Source organism: Lygodium microphyllum, chromosome 2, assembly GCF_053477565.2.
Source record: "Lygodium microphyllum isolate KBCC chromosome 2, Lygodium_microphyllum_v1.1.10, whole genome shotgun sequence".
Classification (NCBI taxonomy): Eukaryota; Viridiplantae; Streptophyta; class Polypodiopsida; order Schizaeales; family Lygodiaceae; genus Lygodium; species Lygodium microphyllum.
In genome coordinates this window covers 147,089,178-147,115,341 of record NC_141136.1, presented here as the reverse complement: position 1 = coordinate 147,115,341, position 26,164 = coordinate 147,089,178, and the positions used below count along the sequence as shown (strand labels likewise).

Below are 26,164 nucleotides of genomic sequence, written 5' to 3'. Positions count from 1 at the left end.
TGCATTAATTAATTAATTAATTAATGCCTAGTTCCTAGTGTCACCATTAACACTTGCAGGCCAATTAATCGTCCTAGGGCCAAACTAACACCAACTGCCACCTAGAACCTACCTTGTTACAACTTTTTCCTTTGACACTCATTGTCTTTGGCCTATTACCATGAAATATCTACATGTGCATCACAACATTGCACATTTGATTATTAAATTAATGAAACTTCTCTAGCATCACAAAATTTCATGTTGTCGTGACATGCACCAACCAACGAGTCATTTCCAAAATCAAGGGTCATGATCAAAAAGGACATGCTGCCACTCCACCCACATGTCAATCACTACTGGAAGAAAAGACTCATTTTGGCAAATGTACATCCTATCCAACCTAGCCAAGGTGCCCAAAGCTTAAAGAGACCGATATGTAAATCCAAACTCGCAAGGATGCAACCACAACCACATGTCATGTTTCAAGGCCAAGGCCACCCACCATAGTATCCCATGCTTGACCCTCAAGACCATCCATGTAGGCCATCTCATGGGCTACACATTGATGCCCTTTGATCCATGGCCCGGGCTCCCTAGGTATTTAAATTGTCATTAAATGCAATTGTTGCCCCTAATGTCCTAGCACTAAGTGACACTAGGATTAGGGTTTATTTTAGGGTTTTTTATGACATTTAAGCCATTCGGGTTTCATATTTTATTATTTAAAGACACTTTGTGCCTCATTTTGCACGTGTGTGGCATTATTCAGTGTGATCACCTAGAGCATTGTACTCTCTCTCTCTCTCTCTCTCTCTCTCTCTCTCTCTCTCTCTCTCACATTAATTCATTACTTCTCATTCATGATGGAGTGTTGTTGTGCATCGATTAATTCTTTCATTCTCATTCATTTTCAATCAAATTAATCGCACAATTACTTCACACATGGGCCACAGTGGTATTGGTGTGAAATTTCGTTCATTACGCTCGCCATCATTCGCCACCAGCCATCGCCATTGAGCTCCTCCTGCTCAGCCAACTATCCCTCAAGCCATCATCCTTGTGCCAACTCAATTGCACACCTTGTGTTGTCATCTTCGCTCGTTTGCGTGTGGCTGCCACCTAAAGAACAGCCTGTTTGTTCATTGCATCCAACAATTTGGATCAGCCAGTTGTCGGCCTATAGGCGTGGTCGCTGCCAGCCCCCAGCCATCAGATTCACCATCTGTCATCACGTTGCCTTGCTGTGACCTCCCCACGCTGGTAGCCAGCCTACTGCCGTCTTGTGGCCTGCCCTTCAAGCTCGCCTACCTAGCCGATACACACACGACACCTGGCCCATCACACTGGCAATTGACATGCCTCAACACCGACAAGTCCATGCATTTCAGCCAACACACCTAGGCTCAGTCGACAGTCCTACCATGTCAAATGTGCTGCTTGATCCTTATTAATCCTGCCCCCACATCACCAACAAGTGCCCAACAACCCAAAGTCTATTAAACAAGGACATTTAATCACTTCTTTTATTCTACCAAGCCCCTATTTCTACCCAATGCCCCTCTCAAGCACAGTTTGGGGAAAATTTGGGGATTTCCATCAAAATCAGCCAATCCATCCTAGATTTCATTAAAAAATTTTGGGGCCTCTTGCTATTTCTCAAAAATTCGTCACTAAATTGAAAAAATTAGCCATTCATCACTAAAAATTTTGGGGTTTTCATGTTGGCTGGATTTTGCTCAAATTTCACCAAAAATTTTGGAATTTTCGAGAATTCGGCATTCTACATCGACATTCACGTGGAATTCATCATTGGGCACGACATTCGACATCTTTGGGTAAAAATTTTACAAAAAGTTATCAAATTTCTCTTCAATTTTCCAGTAAAATTTAGGGCTTTTCAACATTTGAGCCCAATTTCACCTCGATTTCAAAAAAAAAAAATTGGGGCTTTTCTGAAATTCATTAAATTTCATCAATATCGAGGCTCAATGAAGCTTAAGGTGTGGCACTGGGCATTAATTGGGTAAAAATTTTACCCAATTTCTTCAATTTCTCTTCATTTTTCCAGGAAATTTTGGGGCTTTTGCCTCAATTCATCTTCTTGGCCCCCAATGTGCTCCAAAATCATATTATTCAGCTGCCGGCCCTATTCTCTCCCAGCATTGACGACAAATTTTATTATTTTGGCGTATTATTGGGCGAATTTTCAGTATATTCAGCTGCTGTCCACATTATTGTAGCGTTTCCAGCCATTAATCTCTGATTTCAGCATATTGTTGATCACCACCTTGATCGGGGTAATATCTGATTTCTGAAATTAATTATTTCTTGCATATTTTTCTCTCTCCTTTGCAAAAACAACAGCAAGAGAAATTAGTATCCTTTATATTACTCAACTTCAGTGAGGCGAGCAACATACCTCAATGATTTATTATTGTTTGGGCATCTATTTTCTCTCTCTTCACTTGGAAAATATTATTTTATTGCTGATCATCACTCGTGGCCAACAATAATAATGATTTGTTGGGTATGCTTCTTGGCAACGACAAGCTCTCTCGCGACAGCACCAATTACCCAACGTGGGCTTACATGATGCGACATGTTCTCATCGCAAAGAATCTATGGCATATAGCCAACAACACCGAGCAAAGGCAAGCTTCTCCAACACCGGCACCACCTCCTGCTTCCACATCGCAAGGTGGCTCTCATGATGCTGGATCATCTTCTTCTTCAGCAACGCCTCCTGTACCAAGCAAAGGCGAGCTTCTCCAACACCAGCACCACCTCCTGCTTCCACATCGCAAGGTGGCTCCCACTCAAGATCAGATTCAACGGAATGGCCGTGACGCCCAAGCGCATGCCCTAATCGCTTTATCCGTGAAGAGAGCCATTATTCCACACATCCGATTATGCAAGACATCCAAGGAAGCATACGATAAGCTTCGAGCAACATCCACAAAATGAAGATTCATAGACCTCTCACCATAGCCAAACATACCCGAGGAGATTCACTTAATTTAACTCTATCATAGAGGAGTTGATATTCCTCTACCACGACCCTATAGTAAGTCTTCTAGACGGTAAGAGAGCCAAGAGCTCCTGTGCAATTGATTGCATCATCATCGCTGTTTTTATAATAACTCGTATTCTTCTTCATGTGTTGATGATTTAACCTACCATAGAGGAGTGGTAATCACTATTTTGGCCTCTTAACAGATGTTGAAATTTCTCAAGTTCCTTGTTAGACCACATGCTTTGAACCTAAACTGCAAGTTCTGGCAACTCGTCACAAGATGGGCAGGTTCTAGATACCTCATCGCTTGCGATTGGCTGCTTACAACAGCCAACCTGTAAGAGAGACTACTGCAATGCTAGTTCCTTTCTAGCATCTTTCATCTTGCAACATCTTCCTTGTGCTCCCACCTACATTACGAGTGAAGTTCAAAATTCAAAAAGATTCCCCAGTTATATAACTTGTCTAGCTCCATTCAACTCCATCCATACCAACTACACATGAACCTCACCATCCTTTTTCCTAATACACACCATGTTTTCATTTTAGCTTCGGCTGTCTTTGCATATGATAGTATTTGCCCTATGTCCAAGTAGCTCACAAGTACTGCATGCCTAGTCAAAACAAGAAAATCCACTAGGGCTGCCTAAATCCAAGTAGGTCAAAACAGCTCCATGCCTGATCACAACAAGAAACCCAGCTGGCCATAATAAATACACCCAGCTGGTCACCTATTTCCACAATCACTCTCAACCCCTTCAGCTCCTTGCTGCCTCCCACTATGTTCGCATGCCTTACATTTCACTTTAGCACACCCCATGGACATGGTCATAACCCAATACCCACACATTCAAGTGGACACATAAGAATACATCATATCTTTAGACAAGAACCAAACTGTGCCCTGAACATAACAGCTGCCAATGTTTTTTCTATCAACAAGGCTTGCTTTCTCAAAGGAAGCAAAGGAAGTCAGCCTTGAGTTTTTCAACATTACCTATCTGACCCATGATTGGGTAGCTAAGTTGCTTACATTCAAAAAGTTTGATGATTCTGAGCAACAAAATGTGCTTCCTCAAATAAAGTAGTCTTGATATTCCTCAACGTCACCTATACAACCCAGAATCCCATATCTAAGTAGCTTATATTCAAAAGTTCGACGATTTGAGTGCATTGGAGTGCATTGGAATGTACCATTTGGATCCATTTTTGGCATTTCCTTTAGTGCTGATGGAATATTCTTGAAGCACAGCCTTGCAGTTTCAAATTCAGCCTTCAATTTCCTTGTGGGGTCTCCAAAATCTGCTTCCAAAATCTCCTCCATCAAACCATCAGATGCTGTAGATAATTGAGATGTTCCTATACTTGATGCTGTACTGACTTGTTCTGACCTAGAATCCCCACCATGACCTGCATAATTCAGATTCTATTCTGTTAATACCAAACCTTCTTAAGAGCTCAAGATTTTGATTCAAGTGTTATTACTTAAGATTATAAGTTTCAACCAAAATATGACAGTAGAAGAATATCAAGAAAATAACCTCCAGTAGAGGTTGAATCATCTGACAATTTAAAGTGAGAGACCCGCACAGAATGCAATCCCCTCTGATTTTCCAGCTGACTCACTGCTGCACATCCAACGTTGCTTTGTCCAAGCTGGTGTTCGATGACAAATGTTCAGTAGTGGAATACTTGCTTGCCTACTTCACTATTTGAAACAGCCTAATGAATGGTTGCTCAAAGACAAGTTCACAAAAGTATCAGCCTCGACTGGTGTTGAGTAATGCTCTATGTTTCCAAGTCAAACCATACTTTGACAAAATGTGCATGCATGCCCAGGATCAGAAAATGAAAAGAAGTTTGATTCTTTGTGAAAGATAGATGCCAAATAGCTCACCTAGAAAATTCTGTACCTTTCAATTAGTTCTTGAAAAGGAAATGCAGATTGACAGCTGAAACATTCTTACAATAAACATATATAAGACTGCTAAGAATGGCTTTGGACAACTCCACTTGGTGATAGAATCCAGTGCAGCCATATCTTCATAATGTGTAATCAAGGATGGTCAAATATTGCAGAGAACTACCTGAGTACGCTCTACAATTTAGGATGTACACCTTAAGACGTATCTAAGTACACTCTATACAGTCACAATGTATCAATTTTCTCCAATAAAGAAGATTCAGAAGCCTAAACCAGATTCACCTGGTGGGGATAAAGGCTACACGATCCACATTATTGAAACAAAGGATAGTAGCTCCTGCAGAGAGCTATCGAAAACAATCGAGCTCTACAAGTCAACGTGTCTTCTCTTGTCAGTCACGATGTATTTACTCTTTTAATGCAAAAGGATTTCATAAAACAAACAAACAACAACAAAACAGTCTTCAGCAGCCTGAATCCAATTCCACAGCAAGTAGCAAATCCACATTCATGGAACAGACTTTCTTTCCTTCAATGCGTGAAAAAGTTGAACAAATGACGGACAGCATTTGCACAGAGCTATTTAAAAAAACTAAGCTCTACAAATAGGCCTTGCTACATTTAGTAGCCAGTCACAACGTATCATTTTTTGAGCTTTCTCCAACTCAAAATATTGTAAAGGACAAGAGGCCTGAACCATATCAATCTGCTGCGTGCCATAAAGGCTTGTGGAACAAAGGTGTCTTCAATTATCCAGTAAAGGTAGGTGAACGTGTATTGATTTCTTGAACTCGAACCTGAACTTCTGTGAAGGTAAATTCATGAAGCAATGGTACCGCGAACGTCCTTGTTAAAGGCCAGTAGTATCTCCCTTCCTTCCACCTCACAAATAACATTCCATTATCGCCATACGTGCAGCACAAGGAGAAAGATAACGCGTGCATGCGCGGGTGCCACAGCGAGAGAGAGAGAGAGAGGTGTGCGTGCATGTCTTGATCCCTTTGTCAAAGAAAGGACTTTTGCCATGGCTGAGGTGATAACACTACCTCGTGTTGATGGGTGTCTTCAATTCCGTCTCTTCGTGCGGCTCGCACACGCTTAGAGCCAATCGATCTCACCTGCCTCGCAAGGACAGGAATGCGCACGCGGTTGGCGTTCATGGCGGCTTGTCGTCTCTCCTTCTCCTCACTCTGAATCTGAATGTAGAAAATCGAGCATCTTCACAATGATTTCCCGTCCTTCCTCTTCCTCGTTTACATGAATATGAAAAGGCAATCGGAGCTTCGGCTTCACACAGCACCTCAAAAGACGACGAAGAAAAACGAAGAAGAAAAGTGCACATGTTTTGCCTATTCCGGAGATCGTGGGGGGGACGATTATTGTTGCTTTGGTTTTTTTTTAAAAGACAAATTCTTGATATAAATGGCGTGCGAAGCACTCTTGAGCCCATCATTTATTGGGATATCAGGGCTACCTGGAAAACTCTGGAGCAGCTCACTAGAGGCCACGCATGACGCCATGCCTGAGTACATGAATGTGACCTAGGGGGCTCCGACAGTGAAAGCTTACATCCGCACACTGTGTGCGGATGTAAAGCACAGTGCCAGGGATTATTTTTGCAACTTGCTACGCCTTTCTAATGGTAATTTCCCTTGCTAAAGAAATGAGGAAATAAATCAAGACTTCTTGCGAAAGGCAAAATGAAAAAATTGCTTTTTTTAAAGAAATGTAAAAATATCATAACCTTGCCTGTGAAAAGCAGATATTTTTTTAAAAAAAATAAGTAGTATTATTATTAAAAATAAGATTACAATTTATAATTATAATAATCCATCATCCTCAAGGCTCAGATCCTCTCCTCCAAGATCAAACGGTCCTGCCGTCCTGGAAGACTTGTGAGTTGTGACTAGGGATTTGAATTTCATTACAACTCATGAGTCACTGCTCAAGAGTCACATCGACGCTGCTGCCATCGCCTCAGCCTGCTCAGTGCTCATGTCTACTTAGTATTGTCTACATCTGCACAGTGCACATTGGCACAATGCATCCCCTCGCCCAACGTTTGCTTAGTGTTGTTGGCTGCAGCCTGCCTGCATCATCCCTGGACCCTGGGCCCTGGCTCCTCGGCGCTCGCTTGGAAGTTGGACGTCTCACTGCTCAGTGTGACATGTCTTGACTCTCGACTCTCACAAGTCACGTCTACGGTGGCCCCGACCCCCCATCCATTGGACTATGCAAAGTCCAGACTCTAGATTGCAGTCACTAGTGTGCAGTGTGCACTATGGCCACTAGCCCCCGGGTCCCCTTGCCCGCCGCATGCCTACTCGACGCTCGTGAGTCATGACTCCCGAGTCCTGGTACCCGCCTAGTGCCCGCGAGCCACTCGACTCCCTGCCCGGCGCTCGCTCTACTAACAACTCCCATGGCCCGCCCAGTGCCCGAGACTCTCGCCTAGTGCCCACCCGCTAGCGACTCCCGCCCAGTGCCCCCGCCCGTCGCTCGACTCCCTGCTCGGCGCCCACTAGACTGTGGCCCCCCGCCCAGTCACCAGTCACCAGTGCCCGCCCAACGACTCCTGCCCAGTCACCAGTACATTCACCCCTTGGGCCTTGCCCATTGCCAATCACCAATGCCCGCCCGACGTGTGCTCCAATGGCCGCCCGGCTCTCGCGGCCCGCCTTCAAGTTTCCACTGTTCCAGAATACACAGTTCAAGTTGCAACTCCACTTATCAAGGTAGGTGCACCGTGCACATATGATATCTTTCTTTGAGTTATTCATCTATGTTTATGCATTTCTTTTTTGCACAGAGAGAGAGAGAGAGAGAGAGAGAGAGAGAGTGTGTGTGTGTGTGTGTGTGGTTTTGTGACGTGTGCGTGCGTGCGTGTGTATATGCTAAGCCTAGTACCATTGTTGTGTGGTTTTGTGTATTGATTAATGATAGCATATAAGCTATATGACTTTCTCCAGATTATGGGTCCTGGTTGGCCAAAGAGAGATACTCTACAATTAAGTATTTCTAGTGCATTCTCTCGAAAGAGAACTGCACAAAGGGACATTGTGGGATCATCATCAAATTCGATTAGTTCTCATGCAGGTCAAAATGATGATGTAGATACGTCAGCCATGACATTGCATACTGAAATATGCAACACAGATGTCAGAAATTCAAGTGATGGTATACATGGTGAATGGGTTATAGATACAAATATGCACTTGGAAATGCCGCACAATGCTACATGTGAGGTTTTTTTAATGATGTAGGAAACGATCATGTATGGAATGCAAGCTCTTTGCAAAATGCTAGCAGTGATGGTATGACATGTGATGATGCATTTAATGCTAATATATCAGTGAGTTTGGATTTGAATATACCATTGCAAAGTGTGATTGATGATGGGGGAGATGGATTACATCCAAGTCATGTGGATCTAGCTTCTCCTCTTGAAGATGCATTAAAGAATCTTCATGAGATTCAAGCCCAATATGCTATGCATGGTCAAAGGACAAATGAAAAGCCTCCCAAAAAGCACAAGGGTATTCGAACTTATAAGGAGCACTGGAAGGTGTATTATAAATGGAGTTATTCATCTTATGATGATGAGGGGCAACAAAGAGTACATTGTCCTTGGTGTGCACACTTCAAAATGCAAAATCCTTTTGGCACAACAGGTAGCAAGAATGTTCAAAAACCTAGTCTAGAAGGCCATCAACAATCAAAAGAGCATAAAAAGGCAAAGTAGATGTGGTTTGAAAAGCAAAAAAGGACCACTTTGCCCATTGAAAAGCATATGCAAGTTTTGCATGATAGTGAAGAGGAAAAAAGGATATCTCGCATCAAATTACTTCTTCAAAAGATTCATGCAATTGCTTTGAGAGAAAAACCTATTTCTGACTTTGAGGCAGATGTTGAGGAACTAGTTTTCTATGATGTGCCGAAATGCACCGACATTGAACTCTTATGGTGCATACACATCTTCATATGCTGCAAAGCTTTTTCTCACAGCTTGTTATAATGTATATTATGATAAGATCAGTATTGAACTAAAGGAAAGTCCATACTTCTCAATAATGGTTGATGAAAGCACAGACATATCATGTAATCATAGAATGTTTGTATGTATCACGTATCTTACTAAAAAAGGGAATGGGTCCATTTGCAGTCAATTTATGAGACTATTGGAGACAATAGATGGTTCCGCAGATGCATTGTATGCAAGTATTACATCATACCTCTTGGAGCTTGAGTTGCCTGAGGCAAAACTTGTTCGTTTTGCAAGTGATGGATGCACTATAATGACTGGTAGTCAAAATGGCCTTGCGACTCAGTTTGCAAGGGAAGTTCCCCATCTAGTGGGTGTGCATTACATGGCACACAGAGAGGCACTAGCTACCAAGGTTGCATTGGAGCCATTTTCTGTTTTTAAACTCTTGGAAAAGATTATTAAAAAAGCATACAAGTGGGTTAGAAGCTCTTATAAACACCATAAGAAGCTGAAAGAGCTTACCAATGCCTTTGAGTTGCCTGTGCAAGAGGTTTTGAGAATGCATGATATTCGTTGGCTTTCATGAGGTGATGTTGCACTAAGGTTTGTAAAACTTATGCTTGTCTTATTGCATCTTTTGAAGTTAGAAAGTCATGAGTTGTATGACTTTCTTACATCTTTCAAGATACAATTCTTTCTACACATTGTTGCAGATGTATTTCATTATTTAAACATGCTCAATCTAAAATTCCAAAGCAAAAATGTTGATGTGACTTCCATTGGCACTGAGCTTGTAGTGACAATGGAGACATTGGAGACAAGGTTTCTTGGATATGTATTTGGCATTGGAGCACAACAATTCACATCCTTTGTTGAAAAAGCCAATGATGGATATCTCCACTATACATGTGATGCATATGGACAAGAAGTGCATGCTCTTCACACTCGTTCATTGGGAGATAAGGATGCAAGTGGCAATCTAAACTCTTGGGAGAGTTGAAAATCTATAGGTAGACAATTTGTTAGAAATTTTATATCATCCTTGTGTCTATGATTCAAAGACATAAACTCTTTGAAGCAGCAAAAGTGTTTAGTCCAAAAGACTATCCTATTGAGCACAAGGCAATGTTTGCAATGGGAAGGATTTGGATGCCTATTTTGTTAGAAAAATTTGGGGACTTGGTTGATGTGAATGCATGTAACTTGCAGTATGAGGATTTCATGATCTGATTGAAAAGGATTTGCCCAGGCATGAGTATGCATGAGGCATGGGCAATATGTGGAGTTGATGAGCATTTGGAGCAACTGTATGGAGAAATGAAGAAACTTTGCCGAGCTTGTCTAGTGATTGTTGCAAGTACAGTGGATTGTGAGAGAGGGTTTTCTCAAATGAATAGAATTAAGTCTCTTGAGAGAAATCACTTAACTTTGGAGACATTAAATATGTTGATGTTTTTATCCTACAATGGTGAGAGAAATCCTCGTGTTGTGGATTGGGATGCCATGTACATTGCTTGGGATGGCTTGAATGAGCATCAAAATCCTAATGTGATGACAACATAAGAAAGTGGTTATCTTCTTGTTGCTTTTGACGGCATGTGTTGATCCATTAAGATTTTTTTCTCAATATAATAAAGAATGTCTAAGCTTTCATTTATGATAATTTTTGAAGCCTTACAATGTGGTTTGCATTTTTAGTTTAGTAGAGACTTGTAACTTTTAAGTTTACATAATAGATTTTTTTAATTTATATATTTAGAAACAATTTTTAAGAAATGCATTTTTTTATTGGCTATTCTCTCGAAAGGCACTAGAAAAATTTTTCCTTTCCTAAAGAAAGGTAACCTTGAAGAATGCCCTTCTTGTGATAATAGGGTCCTTACTTGCAAAAATAAAGGCTACCACACACAAGTCTGTACTTGTGTGGACCTCGTAGCAAAGCACATGCTAATTGGGTAGGAATATAATTTAAAAATACAAATAAATATTTAAAAAATCATTTCATGAGAGAAGAGAGAGAAATTCTTATGTTGCCACATAATTTAACTTCTGGAAGTTCATGTAGTCCCCCTAAAAATAGAGGGACTACAAAGACTAGGCAAAGTCTTTAGAAAAGGGCTAATCACTGGGCTGTGGAACTTCCAAAAGCCAAGTACTTCACACGTCCATTTACTAGAATGGTTTTTCAAGAAACCAAGAAACCCTTGAAGGTCACATGGGGGGTTTTCAATTTTCTGGAAAAACCCCCCTTTCCAACGAGAATTCCCAATTAGGGTGGGAGAAGAGAGAAGGGTTGAGGATGGTTTTTCAAGAAACCGTAGAAACCCCTCAAGGTCACGTGGGGGTATTTTTATTTTCTAAAAAAACTCCCCTTTCTAATGAGAATTCCCTATTGGGGCGCCAGGGCTGAGGGGGGAAGGGGCATGTCTCTCCAACTGAAACTCCCTGCTCAACACTTTATGTGTGTGCTTGTAGGTCATCAAGCAGTTCGAAGCTCTTGATTGAAGCACAAATATTCTTTCAATGCACTAGTATACTACACACTTACTTCGTGGTTCCAGGCTCTCTCTCTCTCTCTCTCTCTCTCTCTCTCTCTCTCTCTCTCTCTCTCTCTCTCTCTCTCTCTCTCTCTCTCTCTCTCTCTCTCTCTCTCTCTCTCTCTCTCTCTCTCTCTCTCTCTCTCTCTCACCACATGTCAACAAGGAGTTTCTTAGACCTTTCTCTTTGTCATATACTGTTAGCTAGCCCCATATTATGCAATCTTGAGGTTTAGCCTACCAAGAAGAGCAGTCCCCCCTTGCAAAAAAACATTAAATGATTGGAGACCTCAATGGCTTGACAATCAACACTCCTTTATGTCTCATGCTACTCTCAATTTGCAAGAGGAAGGAAGATAAGGAATGTTTGAGGTCAAATATGGTCATCATCAATATTTTTTTATTATAGTGCCAAAAATGTAATGATTATTTAAAGAAGATTTCTTTTCAAAATTTTTCTTGTATTAAAATGAGGCCAAAGTTATCATGTTGACTTACTCTGAGTCTGTAGCATTTCCAATCCCATGCTATTGTGTTATTAATTCATTCCTTGAATCTCTATAACATAGATCACATCAATGTAGTGTTACAAGTTCACCTCGTTTGTACTTCTTTTGGTAAGGTTTGCTATTCTTATGTAAAAACATAATAGAAGTGTTGCAATGTTTTCATATTGTATGTGCATGTAGGCCTAAATGTGGACATTTTACTAATTTGTCATTTGTGTTGGATGCCTTGCAATTGTCTTAGCATGTCTTCACATGAGTGGTCCTAGACAAATGAGTTGGACAGATTAGATGACTCTATTGTAACATCCTTTCAACTCAATTTGGATATGAACACCACTATTCTTGGATTCACATATAGGATGCATCACTCTCCGTGTCATGTGGCCATGCACCACAACAACATCACATTCTCTAATGTGCATCCCTTCAAGCTTGGATATCCATAGGCTCTCTTACACAAGCAACAACAAAAGAACCAAGATAATGGATACCAGATTCTAATGAAAATAATGAGCATAATCCATGAGAAGCAAATGTATCTTCAAAAGATCAAGTGCATCTAGCTTAGCGAAAATAACAATGACAACTACCCTCCACCAAACAACAAAGGTGTGAATAATGACCCTTGGGATGCTAGGGAGACAATGGTTCTCATCAAGGCCAAGCTTGACTTGGAGGACATGATTAAGGCCAAAAAGCTATCTCCACAATTCAGAATGAATGGCTATAGATGGGAATATATTGCACATCAAGGCATCCATCCTATTCGCACATGACAAGTAGGGAAAGGAAGACAAGGAAGCAGTCAATAACTTTTGACATGGAGATTTAAAATGCAATTGAGAGTAGATGTGGAGGACACTTGAGAGAGTAAAATGCATTTTGAGTAAAATGCAAGTGACTCAAAACAATGTTGAGAATGTTCTTGCTATGCTAAGAGAAGGAGAAGGTGTATTCATTGAAGAGGAACTTGTTGGGGATGATTTCATGATATGTGGTCGCAAGTATCACAAACCAAATTGAACAACGGTGTGGGAAGGGATCTAGAGGAGACTACAAGGCAAATGATGGAGGGCCTGTCAAAGACAGGTATCATCCAAGGAGAAAGGCAGAAGGTGATGCCAAATGTAGCAAAAGAGCAAGTGAATTGCATACCAATTACACAATCATCCCAAGTGCATAATTCACAATGAAATGCTTTTGCCATCTCTAATGTAGGAACGTATTTTGTGTTTTGATGTCGTCATGTATGAGCATCTCATTGATGTTTGAAATTTTACAAGTTGTGCACTTTTGTAATTATAAGAATGGAAATAAAAAAAGTGAAGTAAATGTGCAAGTAACAATATCACTGCCAATATTCGGGTAGACACATCACTATGGGGCAATATTCAGGGTGAAGTTTGCATTTAATGCCTTTTTTGCTTGATTTGCATAAACATTGGCAATATTGGAATATTAAAAAATCAAAATTTGTAGTGTCATTTCATAGCAAGTTGCATTTCAAGTACATGCTTGTTTTTTATGCAAATGTGTAGCTCAAAAGAACACGTCTATGACTATTACAAAATTGACATGGTGGCCTGGTTTTTGGTTCACAAAGGTCAATATTTGTGCCAATCTCTATGAGGTGGAGGCATTGGCATATTGTTGTGGGTGCAACTAAAGTTTGTGCTATTTGGAAGCGTCACCAAACTTGCCATCTCATTTTTCTAGGAGTGATAATAGTAACTTGGATTGCATCTATTTTGCTTTCAAATTTATCAAGCACATGTAAAGTTGAAAGGTACATTGAAGAAATGCATGGAGCTATGTCATTCTATGATTCCACTTACATTTGTCATGTGATATTAAGCACACTCTCTACTTGCACATCCATGAAGCTGGCTTGGGAATAGCAAATTCAAGAATAGACCACCTAACATATGTGTATACCCAAAGAGTAATGACAGCCTGCATGCGTGCAATGCGCTTCAGCAAAATAAGCAAATGTGTAGCTCATAGGTGCAAATGTCATGTGTCATTGCATAAACTATTGCAATTTCATTTCACTTGTATTTGGCCATTGTAGTCGATTTTGGGTAGGTTTCAGGCATTTCTATCTTCCCAAAAGAGCAGCCATGTATTACTTTGAACACTCCAAAGTAAAAAATGAGCAATGGCCTATGTTTCATTTCACATAATACATGTAATGCTTGAGCAAGTTTCAATTGTCTGTCCACTCTATTTCTTTTTCATTTTTGCAGCATTTCATACCATTTCTCTTAGCATTCATTTGTAGGCATGTTGTTTGTACATATGTGAGCATGTTTAGCAACCATTGGTGTTATCAATGTGAATGCTCGAGTTCAAATTCTCATAGTTCCTAATTTAAAAGCCTTACAAGTGGCATGGTGCCATGTCATTACAGGGCCACTACTTGACGTTCCTCTCTACACTATCTAATCAAAGGTGCTACAAATTTGTGTAGACTATGTATGCAAATTCAAATTGTCAAATCTATAAATTTCTTGCTCATATTGCATTTTCAACCACATAGGTTTTCCACATGTCATGTGATTTCAAGGCAGGTGTAATAACAAGGAATTGTACCATCATAAATTTGCATTGAAGGCTACAAGAATGTTGGAAGCATGGGGTTGATGATGTGGTGGGGATGAGTTGCAGTTAGTATGTTGGCAAGAGGCATGGCTTTCCCTCTTTTTCAAAATTTTAATGGGGGGTTTTCCATTGAAAATCCCTACAAAAATTGCTCCTATGTGTACTTTAAAAATGAATTTTCTTATTTGGGTAGGCTAGGTTCAAAAGAGAGGAGATATTAGGGAGGAAAAAGAGGGGCAAGGGCATGTTGTTTGCGTAGAAGCATGTGATTACTAAAATGAAAGGTGAATTGCCTTTAGACCCACTTGAAAATAGAAGGTTTCTTGCCCCCAAATAATGTGAATATGGTAGGTCTAAGGGCATTGAGCCAATCACATAATGTAATGCCCCAGCCTTTTGAAAAGGCCCATGCATGAAAGGGGCACATAGGGGAGGATTAACTAAGGATTATAACCTTAGAAAATTTTGAAAATGAAGAAGGAAATCCACGCCAAAAATTTGGATGATGGATTCTTCAAATTCATCATCATCATCATGAGTTGTCGCCACCTCATCTCTGTTTGATCACCACTTAAATGTTCTTCAAAGTCATCACATCAATCACACAACTAGGCTTTGCTTAATCAGTCTCAAGGGCATCACTCTGAGAGGAGGGAAGTTTGAGAAGACATCGTTCAATCACTACAAGATATAGGTCTTATACCGACGTTAAAAGCGACAAAAATGTTCATAAAGAAATTTTCCCTCGTCATCGCAAAAAGCATCGTTATTGGCGATGCCATAGAAAACAATCGGTATTAGCATCGTTATCAGCCTTGCTATTTGTGTTGACGCAAATAGCAACGCGTGTAGTAAATTTGCGATACTAATAGTGACGGTAACATGGAAAAAATAAATTTGTGGGCACTATGTGCTTTATTTGGGCTATACAAAATAGTTTCAGTAATGTGTACAATGCTCGTGTAAATAAAGGCAAAGTGTACTTAAATCATAACACTAATACATGAAATAAATACATGATTGCATAATGAAAGCGACTGGTACAATCATGGCAAGATACTACTACTACATAGAAAATGTCTACATATATCACATGACCAAAAAAGAAGGGTATGTGAGCTCCAGGGATCCAAGGGCGAGCTATAGATCCTCGCCATCCGAAACCCCGTCCCACTGCAAAGGAGCATCAAACGAACTCTGCAAAAAAGAAACAACTACACATCAGTCCACCAACAATAATGCATTCTAATTAAACATAGTAACTACGGACAAGAAAGATGAGTGACTTACACGGCCGCCGCGTCCATACAATCGGTCCATCAATGCAGTGAGACTGTGCCTCTCTGCATATCGAGTCTCAAGGCTAGTGGGATCGCAATTTGTAATGGAGTGTTGCAAAGAAAACAAAATACAACTATTAGAAACGCAATTGTTAGTACAAAGGATATTGCAAAAAAATAAGCAAGCAAAACAAAAGAAAAACTTACAAAGTCCTCTAAATATATCATGTGGCCACCACTTGCAAGATGATGGACCACTCCGGCCTCTAGTCGTGCCCTCGCTGCCTCGCGTTGCTGTCTCCAACGTCCTAGAGAATTTGTAACCTCCTCCTTGAATTGGCGCTAGTCATCCGCGTCTAGCTACTCGAGCTTTGAAGCCCTACTCTTGAGTGCCGTGCGTGCGTCTGATCATCTATGTGACATATATGCACGCATGCACTCCATCATCCAGCCCGTAGAAAACCTATCTGCTACGGCTGGTACCAGAAACTCCTCATGCAAGGATGCTACTATGTAGTCCTTGCTCCCCTCCGGTACGTTCTTCCAATGATCCAAGACGTTGTGTCAAAAAACTTGTTGGCATAACTCTCTCATGCGAGGCATCGCCCTCCTCCCCTCATCATTCATGATGATGGCTCTTGACCTATCATCTACAAGGTAGGTCTACCCCTCTGGGGCATGCTTAAGATGGGTCCTCTCCCACCTGCGACCATGCTCTTGGGCATATCCAGGAGACCCCTGTACATCTGGTGTACCTACTGGGGTAGTATTTATCGGAGTAGCACCCATAGGGGTGCCACCTGCAGACGACTAAGCAAAAGTTGGTGTGACAAATCCCAAAGGTGACGCAACTCCAGCAAAACAACGAGACAGAGACATTGCATTTGTACCTCCACAGCAACTACATGAGCCACGCTCTCTCGAACCGCTGCTCGAAACTGAAGCATCAGAGCGTGCCAAAGTAGATCTAATAGAGCAGCCTAACGGTGTCTGAGACAGCTCCTAGTCTGCCATATCTCTGAATCTCGCCATCTGATTTGGAGACATACGCATGAAGATCTCCTGTAGCTCCTCATCGCTCATCCCTCGACTCATCTTGATGATCTAAATATCCATAAAGGTTACTTGCACATACAAAAAATGTTGTTAGCATAATTAATATAAATCATACAAAGCACTGTAATATAAATCTTAAAAAAATGATCTTACTTAAAATGCATATCTTATGTACCCTTATAAGCGATTCGTCAACGAATTGAGTAGGTGGATGCTCCAAGTATGAAGTACCCTATGGTCCCATGTCAATCTCCTGACATAACTTTGCATACACCGGAAGGTCGATAGTCATGTCACCACAAAAGGATGAGTCCACCTCATTCTCAAAGAACTCTTGGACTCCTGTATTTCCATCATTGTTACCCGATGCTAGCTCCTCTACATTCTTCAAGCTTTCGGTGGCCTCCACCCCTTGCAATATCGACCCCTCTATTTGCATATTGTCCTCGTCTACGCTCGAAACATCGCTTTGATCATATACTCTCGCACTTCGGGGAGCTGAAGGTATAACATACCACCATCGAGGTTGTCGGGGGTTTGGATAGAAAATTACATGTTCATAATCACGTACAAGAGAGATTCAACTATTGTGACATATACCATGTTGTAATACAATTTAAAAAACACATGAGTTCATGCACTTGTTCACAATGGGCCGGTGTGGAAACTTTCACTCACTCGCCGAGACCCTCGGACCGCTTATTGTTTCAAGCGTTCCAAGCCGAGCACTAATGGCTACCTCTCACATAGCTGACGCGCAATGCATACCTTACGGGTGTAGTGAGCTTACCTTGATGCCGTTCGAGTTACCTCCTCTCCCACGCACTCTGGTAGCTCCACAATCCAAGTGCAAGCTTCAAGCAAGCTCCATCCTCAAGCTCCACACTCCAAGCTCCATGTCCGCGAGCAAGACAAGAGAAGAGACGAGAAGAGAAGAAGAGAGGAGAAGATGGAGAGCTTCTCCTCCTCGGTCCCTCACCCTCACACACTCACTCCCTCACACTCTCACACTCCCTCTCTCAAGCACAAGCTCAAGCAAGTAAGAAGAAGGAGAAGAAGAAGAAGAAGAGGAGAGCCACTTTTGGCCACACACAAGAATGAGCTTCTCATTCACTTTTCAACTTTATATACAAAACCCTAAATCCCTTTTTGGGCGGTCATCCCCTTTTCCCCTTTTTACATGGCCGGCAGTAGCCCAGGCCCTTTTTCCCATTGTCCTTCTATCTTCCTAGCTTCCTTTCCACCGCCCGTCTACATTTACAAATTGCACGGGTGCACTCCTGGAATTAAACCATGATGCGCTTGCGCTCTTTTACAATAGTTTGACTTGCGCTTTTCCTCGTGCGCCTTTGTCTTCCGTTTCTCTTTGCCTTGGCCTTTGTCTTTATCTTCTGTTTTGGCTTTCTGGATTTTCCACCGCCTGGCACTCTTTTACAAGATCTCAGGGAGCGCCTTTGTATTTTAAAATTCATCTTTCCCCTTTTGCATTTGCCTTGGACTTTTAAGGTTGCCCTTGCACTTTTGGCATTTTCTCATATTCTTTCTTTAGTCGGACTACCTTTTTTCCACCTTTGCCCTGCGTCTTTTTTATTTCCTTTTGCTTTCTTCGTGTTGGGATTAACATTACCCCCCTCCTAGACGAGTGCCGGTCCCATGGCACTCACCGTCATAGGTAGCAGGTTGTAGCATGTACCGAAGACGTGGGTGACAAGGACGCCGGTGGTTTCTGTGGAGGAGTGTTGGTGGTGGTGTGGAAGAAGGTCCTCAGGGCCTGTTAGTGGCCAGGGTGGCTGGTGCAAGGTTGTTGGAGTTGGTGGTAGGGCTATTGTGTGTTGGGGGTTGCATTGAGGGCTAGCACAAGTGGTAGTTTGTTGGGGATTCTGCACATGATGATTCTTTGCGGGCTTGTCGGATGGTAAGGGATAAGCAGTCAGAGTTGAGTGTTGATGAAGAGCGAACAACGCCTTATACCTGCAATTGGAAAACCTCGCATGTGGTCTCTCAAGGGGTAGTGCTAGTCTTCTTATCGTGCACAATACATATTTTGAGTAGTTTGGGAGACAGGTCAAACTCTAAGCAAGCCTGGAGTATGGTCCTACACTTGAGGACCCAAACCTTGTATAGGTTATAGTGTGAATATTAAGTGTGTACACGTGCATATTTAGGTATTACTTAGTTAGAAGACTATCGGCCTAGTTCCTTGTATAGCAATCAGTGAAGCAAGGGGCTAAGTTGATGGAAAAATTTGTCGATGAAGACAGGGAGTACACTTGAAGATTGCTTGAGATATCATTATGGTCTTGTCAAGGCCATGTAGCATAAGTGAGCTCCTTGATGTCTAACTCTTGGTAGCTAGTGACTACCTATAGTGCGTGAAAGGTATGGTGTACTTTTCCATTGTCTTTCATGCCTTGCTTACCACTATGGATTGTAATGGCATTGAGATTAGTGCAAAAGAATTGTACAAGTGGTTCAGGGTGACAGGTCTAACTATAGGTGAGGCAAGCTCCCTAGGTATGTCTTGCCCTTAATGTGCCCTAAACAATTGTGGGGGATGTACAAAGGGCTAGGGGATTAGGGACGGAGCCAGCCGACCAAGGTCATTAGACGTACCTAATTTGAGGACCCCTAGGTGTGGTGCCGTGATCGTGTGTGCTCTTTTTTTTTCTTTTTCTTTTTCTTTTTCTTTTTTCTCCCCCCTTTTTTTTTCTTTCTTTCTTTCTCTCTCTCTTTTTTTTATTTTTTATTTTGGTGGGAAAAATGAATACAATCAATGCCATACATTGAGGCTGTTAGCCTTTCATTTGGATTGAGAAATGTTGGGATCCAAAGGCTATGAAGGATGGATATTACAGAGATGATTGTGTCACCAGCCTTGATGCTAGAGGAACTGTTGTTGAGATGAAGAGATACACTTGAGATTTTGTAAACCTCCTTGCGACACACTCAATGTTGGTACAAGTGAGGTAACGACTGTCGTGAGCCAACTATAGAGTTTTACCCAGAAAGAGAGAGTGTCCCATGAATGTGCTTTGGACCATGCCATGGGGGCGGTTGGCAAGGGTGCTTTCGGCAGTGTGGCTTTGCCGCAGCTCATTGTGGGGTTGTTGGTGTTGTGGTGATTGGGCATTGAACATTTTCGCACAAGGACCTGTATTATCCTGCATCCACTTGTCGCTTCATGAGAGTACATGCATTGTACATGCCACAACTATAATAAACCAGTGCAATGCAAGGAGACATCACTTATCGGAATTCTATGGTGTTGACTTAGATATTTATCACCTGTGCTTAATTAGCTTTTTCTTTTGCTAAAGACGTGAAATGTATTAAACACAGATATGCAAAGTTCGTACAATTCGGGAACATGTCAATACTTAACCATTTAAAGACAAAAAGTCATGGCCCGGTAGCATTTGATAAGCCCTGTATACAACATGGGGCTACTCGATTTGTACGAGGCGGGGCAAGTCTGGGTGGCCGGGTGCTTGGGGCTCTACTGGTGTGGGGCTCCCGTGGGGTTGAGCAGGGAACATGTCGACTGGGACATGAATGGTGTAGTCCCGGCCCGCTACCATCTCCAGAATGTCTTTAAATAATTCATTAAATTCCTCTCTTTCCCGAGCTACCCTTTCTGCCCTTGAGCATCTGGGGCCTGAGTGGGAGCTGGGGGTTCGTGCCACTAGTGTTGCCACCTGTTGCGCGTTTTGAGTCTCGACCTTTTTGACTCGAGGATTCTTTGGCCTTCGCCCTCGACAGTGTCACTTAGGGCCTCGCCTCTTGGCATACCTCTTGATGGTGGGCACATAGCGCTCCGGTGGAGGGGCGTGTGCCACATGCTCCCGCCTTTTGCAAAGAGCGTCTTTGCATGCTAGATCTCCATGATTCTCCATGCGTTCCGCGCAAAAGGAAACCTGCAAGACGCAATCCCAGGGTTAACCTTGATACAGGATACAACTGTTTGCATGGAAGGGATTTTAGTGTGGTTTATGAAGCGCATATGACAAGAAGGGGAGGGGTGAGGCATGTGGTGTTTGTTGTAGAGAAATGGCCTCCATGCTGATGTTCGCGTGGCCTCCAGTCATTAGCAGATATTGGCTTATGCTAAGTTGTGTGGACTGGTTGTCATGGAGTGGGACAGGGCACATCCTCGAAAGGATAGACCAAAAAGGGAAGAAGGTGTATAGAAAGAGACTCCACCCTGTCTACACCATCAGAGTTGTTGGTCAAGGCTTCCTCTGGAGGTAATGTGGGTTGCATGCCCTTCACTTGGAGGTGGGGCTAGTCACACGACTTTCAAAAGTGTGATGAGAGGAGGACCTGAAGAGCTTAGCCTGTCCAACCCGACTCTCCTCCCTGCGCTTGACTATCATTGCTTGTGTGTGTTGATATTGTTTATACATGGTGACACAAAAATTAGTGTTTATTTATATACATATCTATGAATCCATGTCACATCACGAGCATAAGAACCAAGTGTAGAACTCGGGGTTGTACCGGAGCGTGGCACATGCATCTAGTATTCGTGGCAGCTGACTTAACACTGATAGATATTTTGCCACGTTGAGTAGCATGGAACCTTAACCGAATCTACTGGCAATATGTAACTCCTCCTCAGTGAGAACCTTATCAATCAAAGGGCCCTGAAGCCTAGTCCCAGTTAAGTCCGTACCCCGAATGTCAGTGAGTACTCGAAGGGAAGTTGGTGCCACATAGGTTGGGTCCCTTTGGGATCGCCATTTGGCCAATCGCTCCTTAGAGACTATCATGATCTGAGCCCCTAGTTCGGCCATTGCAATGCGGCTTTTGCACCAACGCTGCTCAAATTGACTCTGGCCTACTGACAGTCGCTTTAGTAGCTCTATGTCTATGAGATTAGGTCGGCAGAGCATTTCATTGAACGTGACGGTTAAGCGTAGTTCGTCAGCCTCCTCGTCAGGGATGAGTCGCATCTGTTCATGCAGGAGCCTGTCGTAGTGTCCGTTAAGATGTTCTTGTTCTTCCCATGATAGAGGAAAAGTAAAGTAATCTCCAAGCTGCTCCTTGGGGATCGTGCCCACGTCCGCAAGGACGTAGACACATGCGACCACTTTGAGCTTAGCCTCCAACTCAGTTAAGCATTCTGCGACACTTCTATGTTCAACGAGGGCTTGCTTGGTTGCTATCTCATGCAAAAGTTCTAAGAGTTTCCTTAGGCTTTAGCATGGCTGGGGGCTCAGGCCTAGATGAGCAAGATTGGTCCACGCTAGGTTTTCTTATGCTCTTGGGGTTCTCACGTTTCTCCTGAGGTTTTGCTGTTATTTCATCATGGTTCTTCTCGGATGTGACTGGTATAGATTTGTCACCCTGTTGTGACAGCATTGTATCCACTCTTGATTGATTAATGTGAGTTCTATTGTCAGTGGATAGAGTGTTGCAAGCAACTGTTGATGGCAATGGTTGCTTTGGTTTCTTAGAACACACGGATGTGTCTGAGGTTTCACCGCTATTAGGAGAGGCATCAGTGGGCTCATTGGTGGATGGACTTGATGCTTTATTCATCCGCTCTCCAGCGCCCTTCGTCTCAATGTTTTTGGGGTCCACAACCACCTGCAACTATTGTTGTTTTCTCTGCTTTCTCCTCTTTTTCTTAGTCAGTGAAGGTGCCTCTCTCAATGACTCAGGATCCTGGGCTATATTGACCGTTGATGTGCTTAGTCGGGCCTCAGCATTTCCCTTCTCTAGTGTGTCCTTATGGGGCATAGTCGTGGTTTGCTGACTAGCCTTGCCCGATTGTGAGGGCACAACTACCGCTCTTTTCGGAAAGTCTAGCTTTTCAACCAACTCCCTTGCGTTTAACTCCTTCGTCTTAGGCTTTAGGCACTTTGAAAGTGCTGAGTTGTCGAGGGCTTTGGTTGCAACACCTCCTCCACAAATAAACTACTAAGGACACATTCCACAAGGGGCATTGTCACAGCCAAGGGCTGTGACTGGTGTGGTCCCTGATTGGAAGTAGTAGCAGCTAGTTTAGTGGGCTGGCTACCCTTGGTGGATTGCGGTGTCAAGTCCCTAGGGCGATCAGAAGTGGTTGTGTCTTTTGTTGGCCCTTGAGCACTCATCTGCGTAGATCGAGCATGAGTTGATCTAGTCACATTAGGTTGCTCATGCATATCCTTGGGTCGAGAGCTACAGATGGAGTCATGTCCCACCTCTTGGACATTTTGAAGCTTAGGTGGAGATAGAGATTGGAATTGAGCAGTTTCCCTTGACAACCATTGTTGTGCTTCCTGTGCCCATTTGGAAAAAGAGGATGTAGGAGATCTAGGACTCTTAGGTGGACTTGGCACTGGCTGAATGATTTGCTCGAGGCTTTTAGACGATTGTGCCATTTGCTTTGTTGAGCGATCAGCCTTGCCTTGAGCAATGTTGTGCCTATGATGCTTGCTCTCCCCTTGGGAAAGCAAAGGCTCCTTGGGCACTAATGATTCTTGTGCCTGCTCAATGGCTACGTATGACATCTGTCTATTTAGCATGCTAGGCTGGGGCTCTTTCCTTTGAACAATCATGTCTGGTTTCTTGCCTTGAGATCTAGAGCTTCTCTTAGATTTCCTCCTATGCCATGCTTTTGAGGCACTCTGGCCTTCAGCTGATAGAGGCGGTTTAGCAGGGGATTTTGGTACGCAAATCCATTGGTTACCTGCGTAGTATCCTTGAGCACGTAGCAACGCTTTGGATATCCATCACGGCGTTGTGCTGACTCTCCATTGATGCCTTCGTCTATAAGGCTTGGGCTTCTTTTGGGGTCTCCTACGATATTTGTAAGTCCAAAGCCCGTCCTTAGCATTGTCTCTTGACCTTCTTGTTTCAGGCCTGGCCTCACTTACTAGTTCTCGTTGTTCGACCTGTGCTTGTATTAACTCTTCCAACAAGTCCTTGCTCTCGTTAGTAGGCTTGACTATTACGTCAGCAGCTTCCTTGCCTTTCCCTTGAGGTTTGATGAGGTCACCCTTGCTAAAGGTGGTGACTATCCTCACACCCGGTAGTGTCAAGTGTATCCTCTGTGCTACATAGTCAGCCTCACATTTGGTCACCCTTTTGAAGGGTCTTCCCAGGAGGGTTTCTTTCCTGCAGCTAGCACTTTTTGAAGGAACATGAAATAGGATAGGCAAGCTTTCCGTTTCAATTGTCGCAAGGATTTTGCACTTCCCTATGAGTGCTTGTGGGTGTCCCCCATAGGGGCTAAGAGTTGCACTAGTCGGTGTGAGCTCTAGTTGGCCTAGTAGGGTCCATGATTCATAGGTCAAGATGTTAAAATCTGCTCCTTCATCAATCAGAGCATCGATAATATGCTCTCTTTTCGCGGTAAGTTTGACCCTAAGATAAGCAGGTGGTACTATGTCTTCATCTTCCGAGTCCTGGCTTGTAAATTTAAGCCTTCTGACAGATGCCCTTGAGTTCTCGACTGCACGACCAGATGTGGATTCTCCACTGCTGTCTTGGATCGTCAGTGCAATGCTATTCAAGGTACATCTCTCGTCAAGAGTGTCATTTCTAGTCATCTTGGCATTTGTAGCTTGCTGATATTGCACTTCGCTTTGACTAGACATGGTATGAACACAATGTCTTTGTGTTCTCATGGTGTGGCCTTTTTGCCCTTGTTGGCTAGATTGGCCCATTGAAGTTCTAGGGTCTCTGTTTCTCTCTGCCTGGGTATGGGCTTTTGGTTGCTCTTTTGCAAGTGAGAATCCATGCTCGTGTAGAGCCATTACTACACTAGGTCCCAATTTGGAGGACCTGTCACGGCGCGCGTTTTCTCTCCAACCTACTCGGGGGAGGTGCGGAGGGCCCCCTCTGCGGGGGTCCTGGGGGGGGAGGCAGTCCTCCCCGGCACGCAGGGCCGTTACGGTAGACGCCATATGCAATTTGGAGGACCGTTTATAGCCAAATTTTGAACTACATGCTCTAAATTTTAGCCCGGTTATGGATCTGTGATGTGCCTTCAGCTCTATGTAGCCTTAGGGGTCAATCTCGGGGTTTAGATGTATTAGAATTTGTGTTCTAGACACATGTCCGATTTTGACAGTTTTTTGTTCGATTCTCAGATGTCCGATTTTTAGGATTCCGATTATCAAAATTGGACGTCCGATTTTGGGTGGGTCCTATTGGACCAATGGTTCGATTTTGGTCACGTCTGATTCTAGGAGTCGGATCAAAAAGTGTTTCGATTTTCAAGTGGTCCAATTCTGGGAATCGGATCGGACAGGGTGGTCGTCCGATTCTGAGCTACTCCGATTCTGGGACTCGGACGGCCTGGTCCAATTGTGAGTGGTCCGATTATGGACTCGTCCGAGTGTTCGAGTCGGACGAATTAGTCCGAGCGTCCGATTCCCAAAATCGGACGGGTTGGTCCGAGTGCCACGTGGCACGTTCGATCGGGCTGGTCCAATTCTGGGAATCGGACGGTCTGACTCCTGAACTCGGGTGGTCCGATTCTGGGAATTGGACCACAGCGAGTTCGTCCAAGTGCGTCGGCGGCGGGCGCAATTCCCGCGCGTTTAACCCCTCCTCACTGTCTGGTGCACACAATCACCATAGACTTTCTAGATCTGATCAGGGCAGTTGTTGGAAAACACCAGACTCACTTGGAGTAGCACAAATCACCGACGCCTAGAAATCGGGGCAGCGCTTCCTCGTCCTGTGAACCAGAAGTTCTCTCTCTCTCTCTCTCTCTCTCTCTCTCTCTCACAAGGCAAACCAAGGAAATGAGGTCTGTCCTAGCCTCCTAGGCCTCTTAAGGTCCTTTCCCAGCACTGTAGAACCTTACAGCTAGTTTCCTGTCCCTATCTTCCTAGAAACTTGAATCTAGTCCATTGTTTCCATGTTTTAGCCTGTTATACAGCAATAGAAAACCCTACTGATTACTTGTTTTTTTCTTATTTTTCTTTGTTTTTTTCCTACCCTAAATGCATCCAAATCACAAAATAAATACCTATACTACTCCATTCCACAACATAAATCTCAGAAAGTAAAAAACCTACTTGCCAAGGAGATCGAATACCCTCTTCAACCCCCTCGCTTCCTACCTATCTACCTCAAGCACCGGTTCGGGGAAACCCTACTCCAATGCTCGATTCGAAGCGCGCAAGCGCTCAAGGCTTGAATCCGTTTGTCCCAGCAACGGAACTAAAATGTGGAAACTTTCACTCAACCGTCGAGACCCTCAGACCGCTTATTGTTTCAAGCGTTCCAAGCCGAGCACTAATGGCTACCTCTCACATAGCCGATGCGCAATGCATAC

The 26,164-nt window shown here is 43.1% G+C and overlaps 1 protein-coding gene across 1 annotated transcript in view; it reads right to left on the bottom strand.

The window, feature by feature from the left end:
* LOC148040445 (HAD-superfamily hydrolase, subfamily IG, 5'-nucleotidase) overlaps nucleotides 1-6,270 on the bottom strand; it is a 71,845-nt gene extending 65,575 nt beyond the window's left edge. The window contains exons 1-3 of the mRNA XM_087699457.1: nucleotides 5,966-6,270; nucleotides 4,537-4,651; nucleotides 4,190-4,405 (exon numbers count right to left, since the gene is read on the bottom strand). Coding sequence (XP_087555583.1) covers nucleotides 4,190-4,405; nucleotides 4,537-4,651; nucleotides 5,966-6,079 — 445 coding nt within the window. The 5' untranslated portion in view covers nucleotides 6,080-6,270. The remainder of the gene's footprint in view (nucleotides 1-4,189; nucleotides 4,406-4,536; nucleotides 4,652-5,965) is intronic.
* Nucleotides 6,271-26,164: the final 19,894 nt, after the last annotated feature.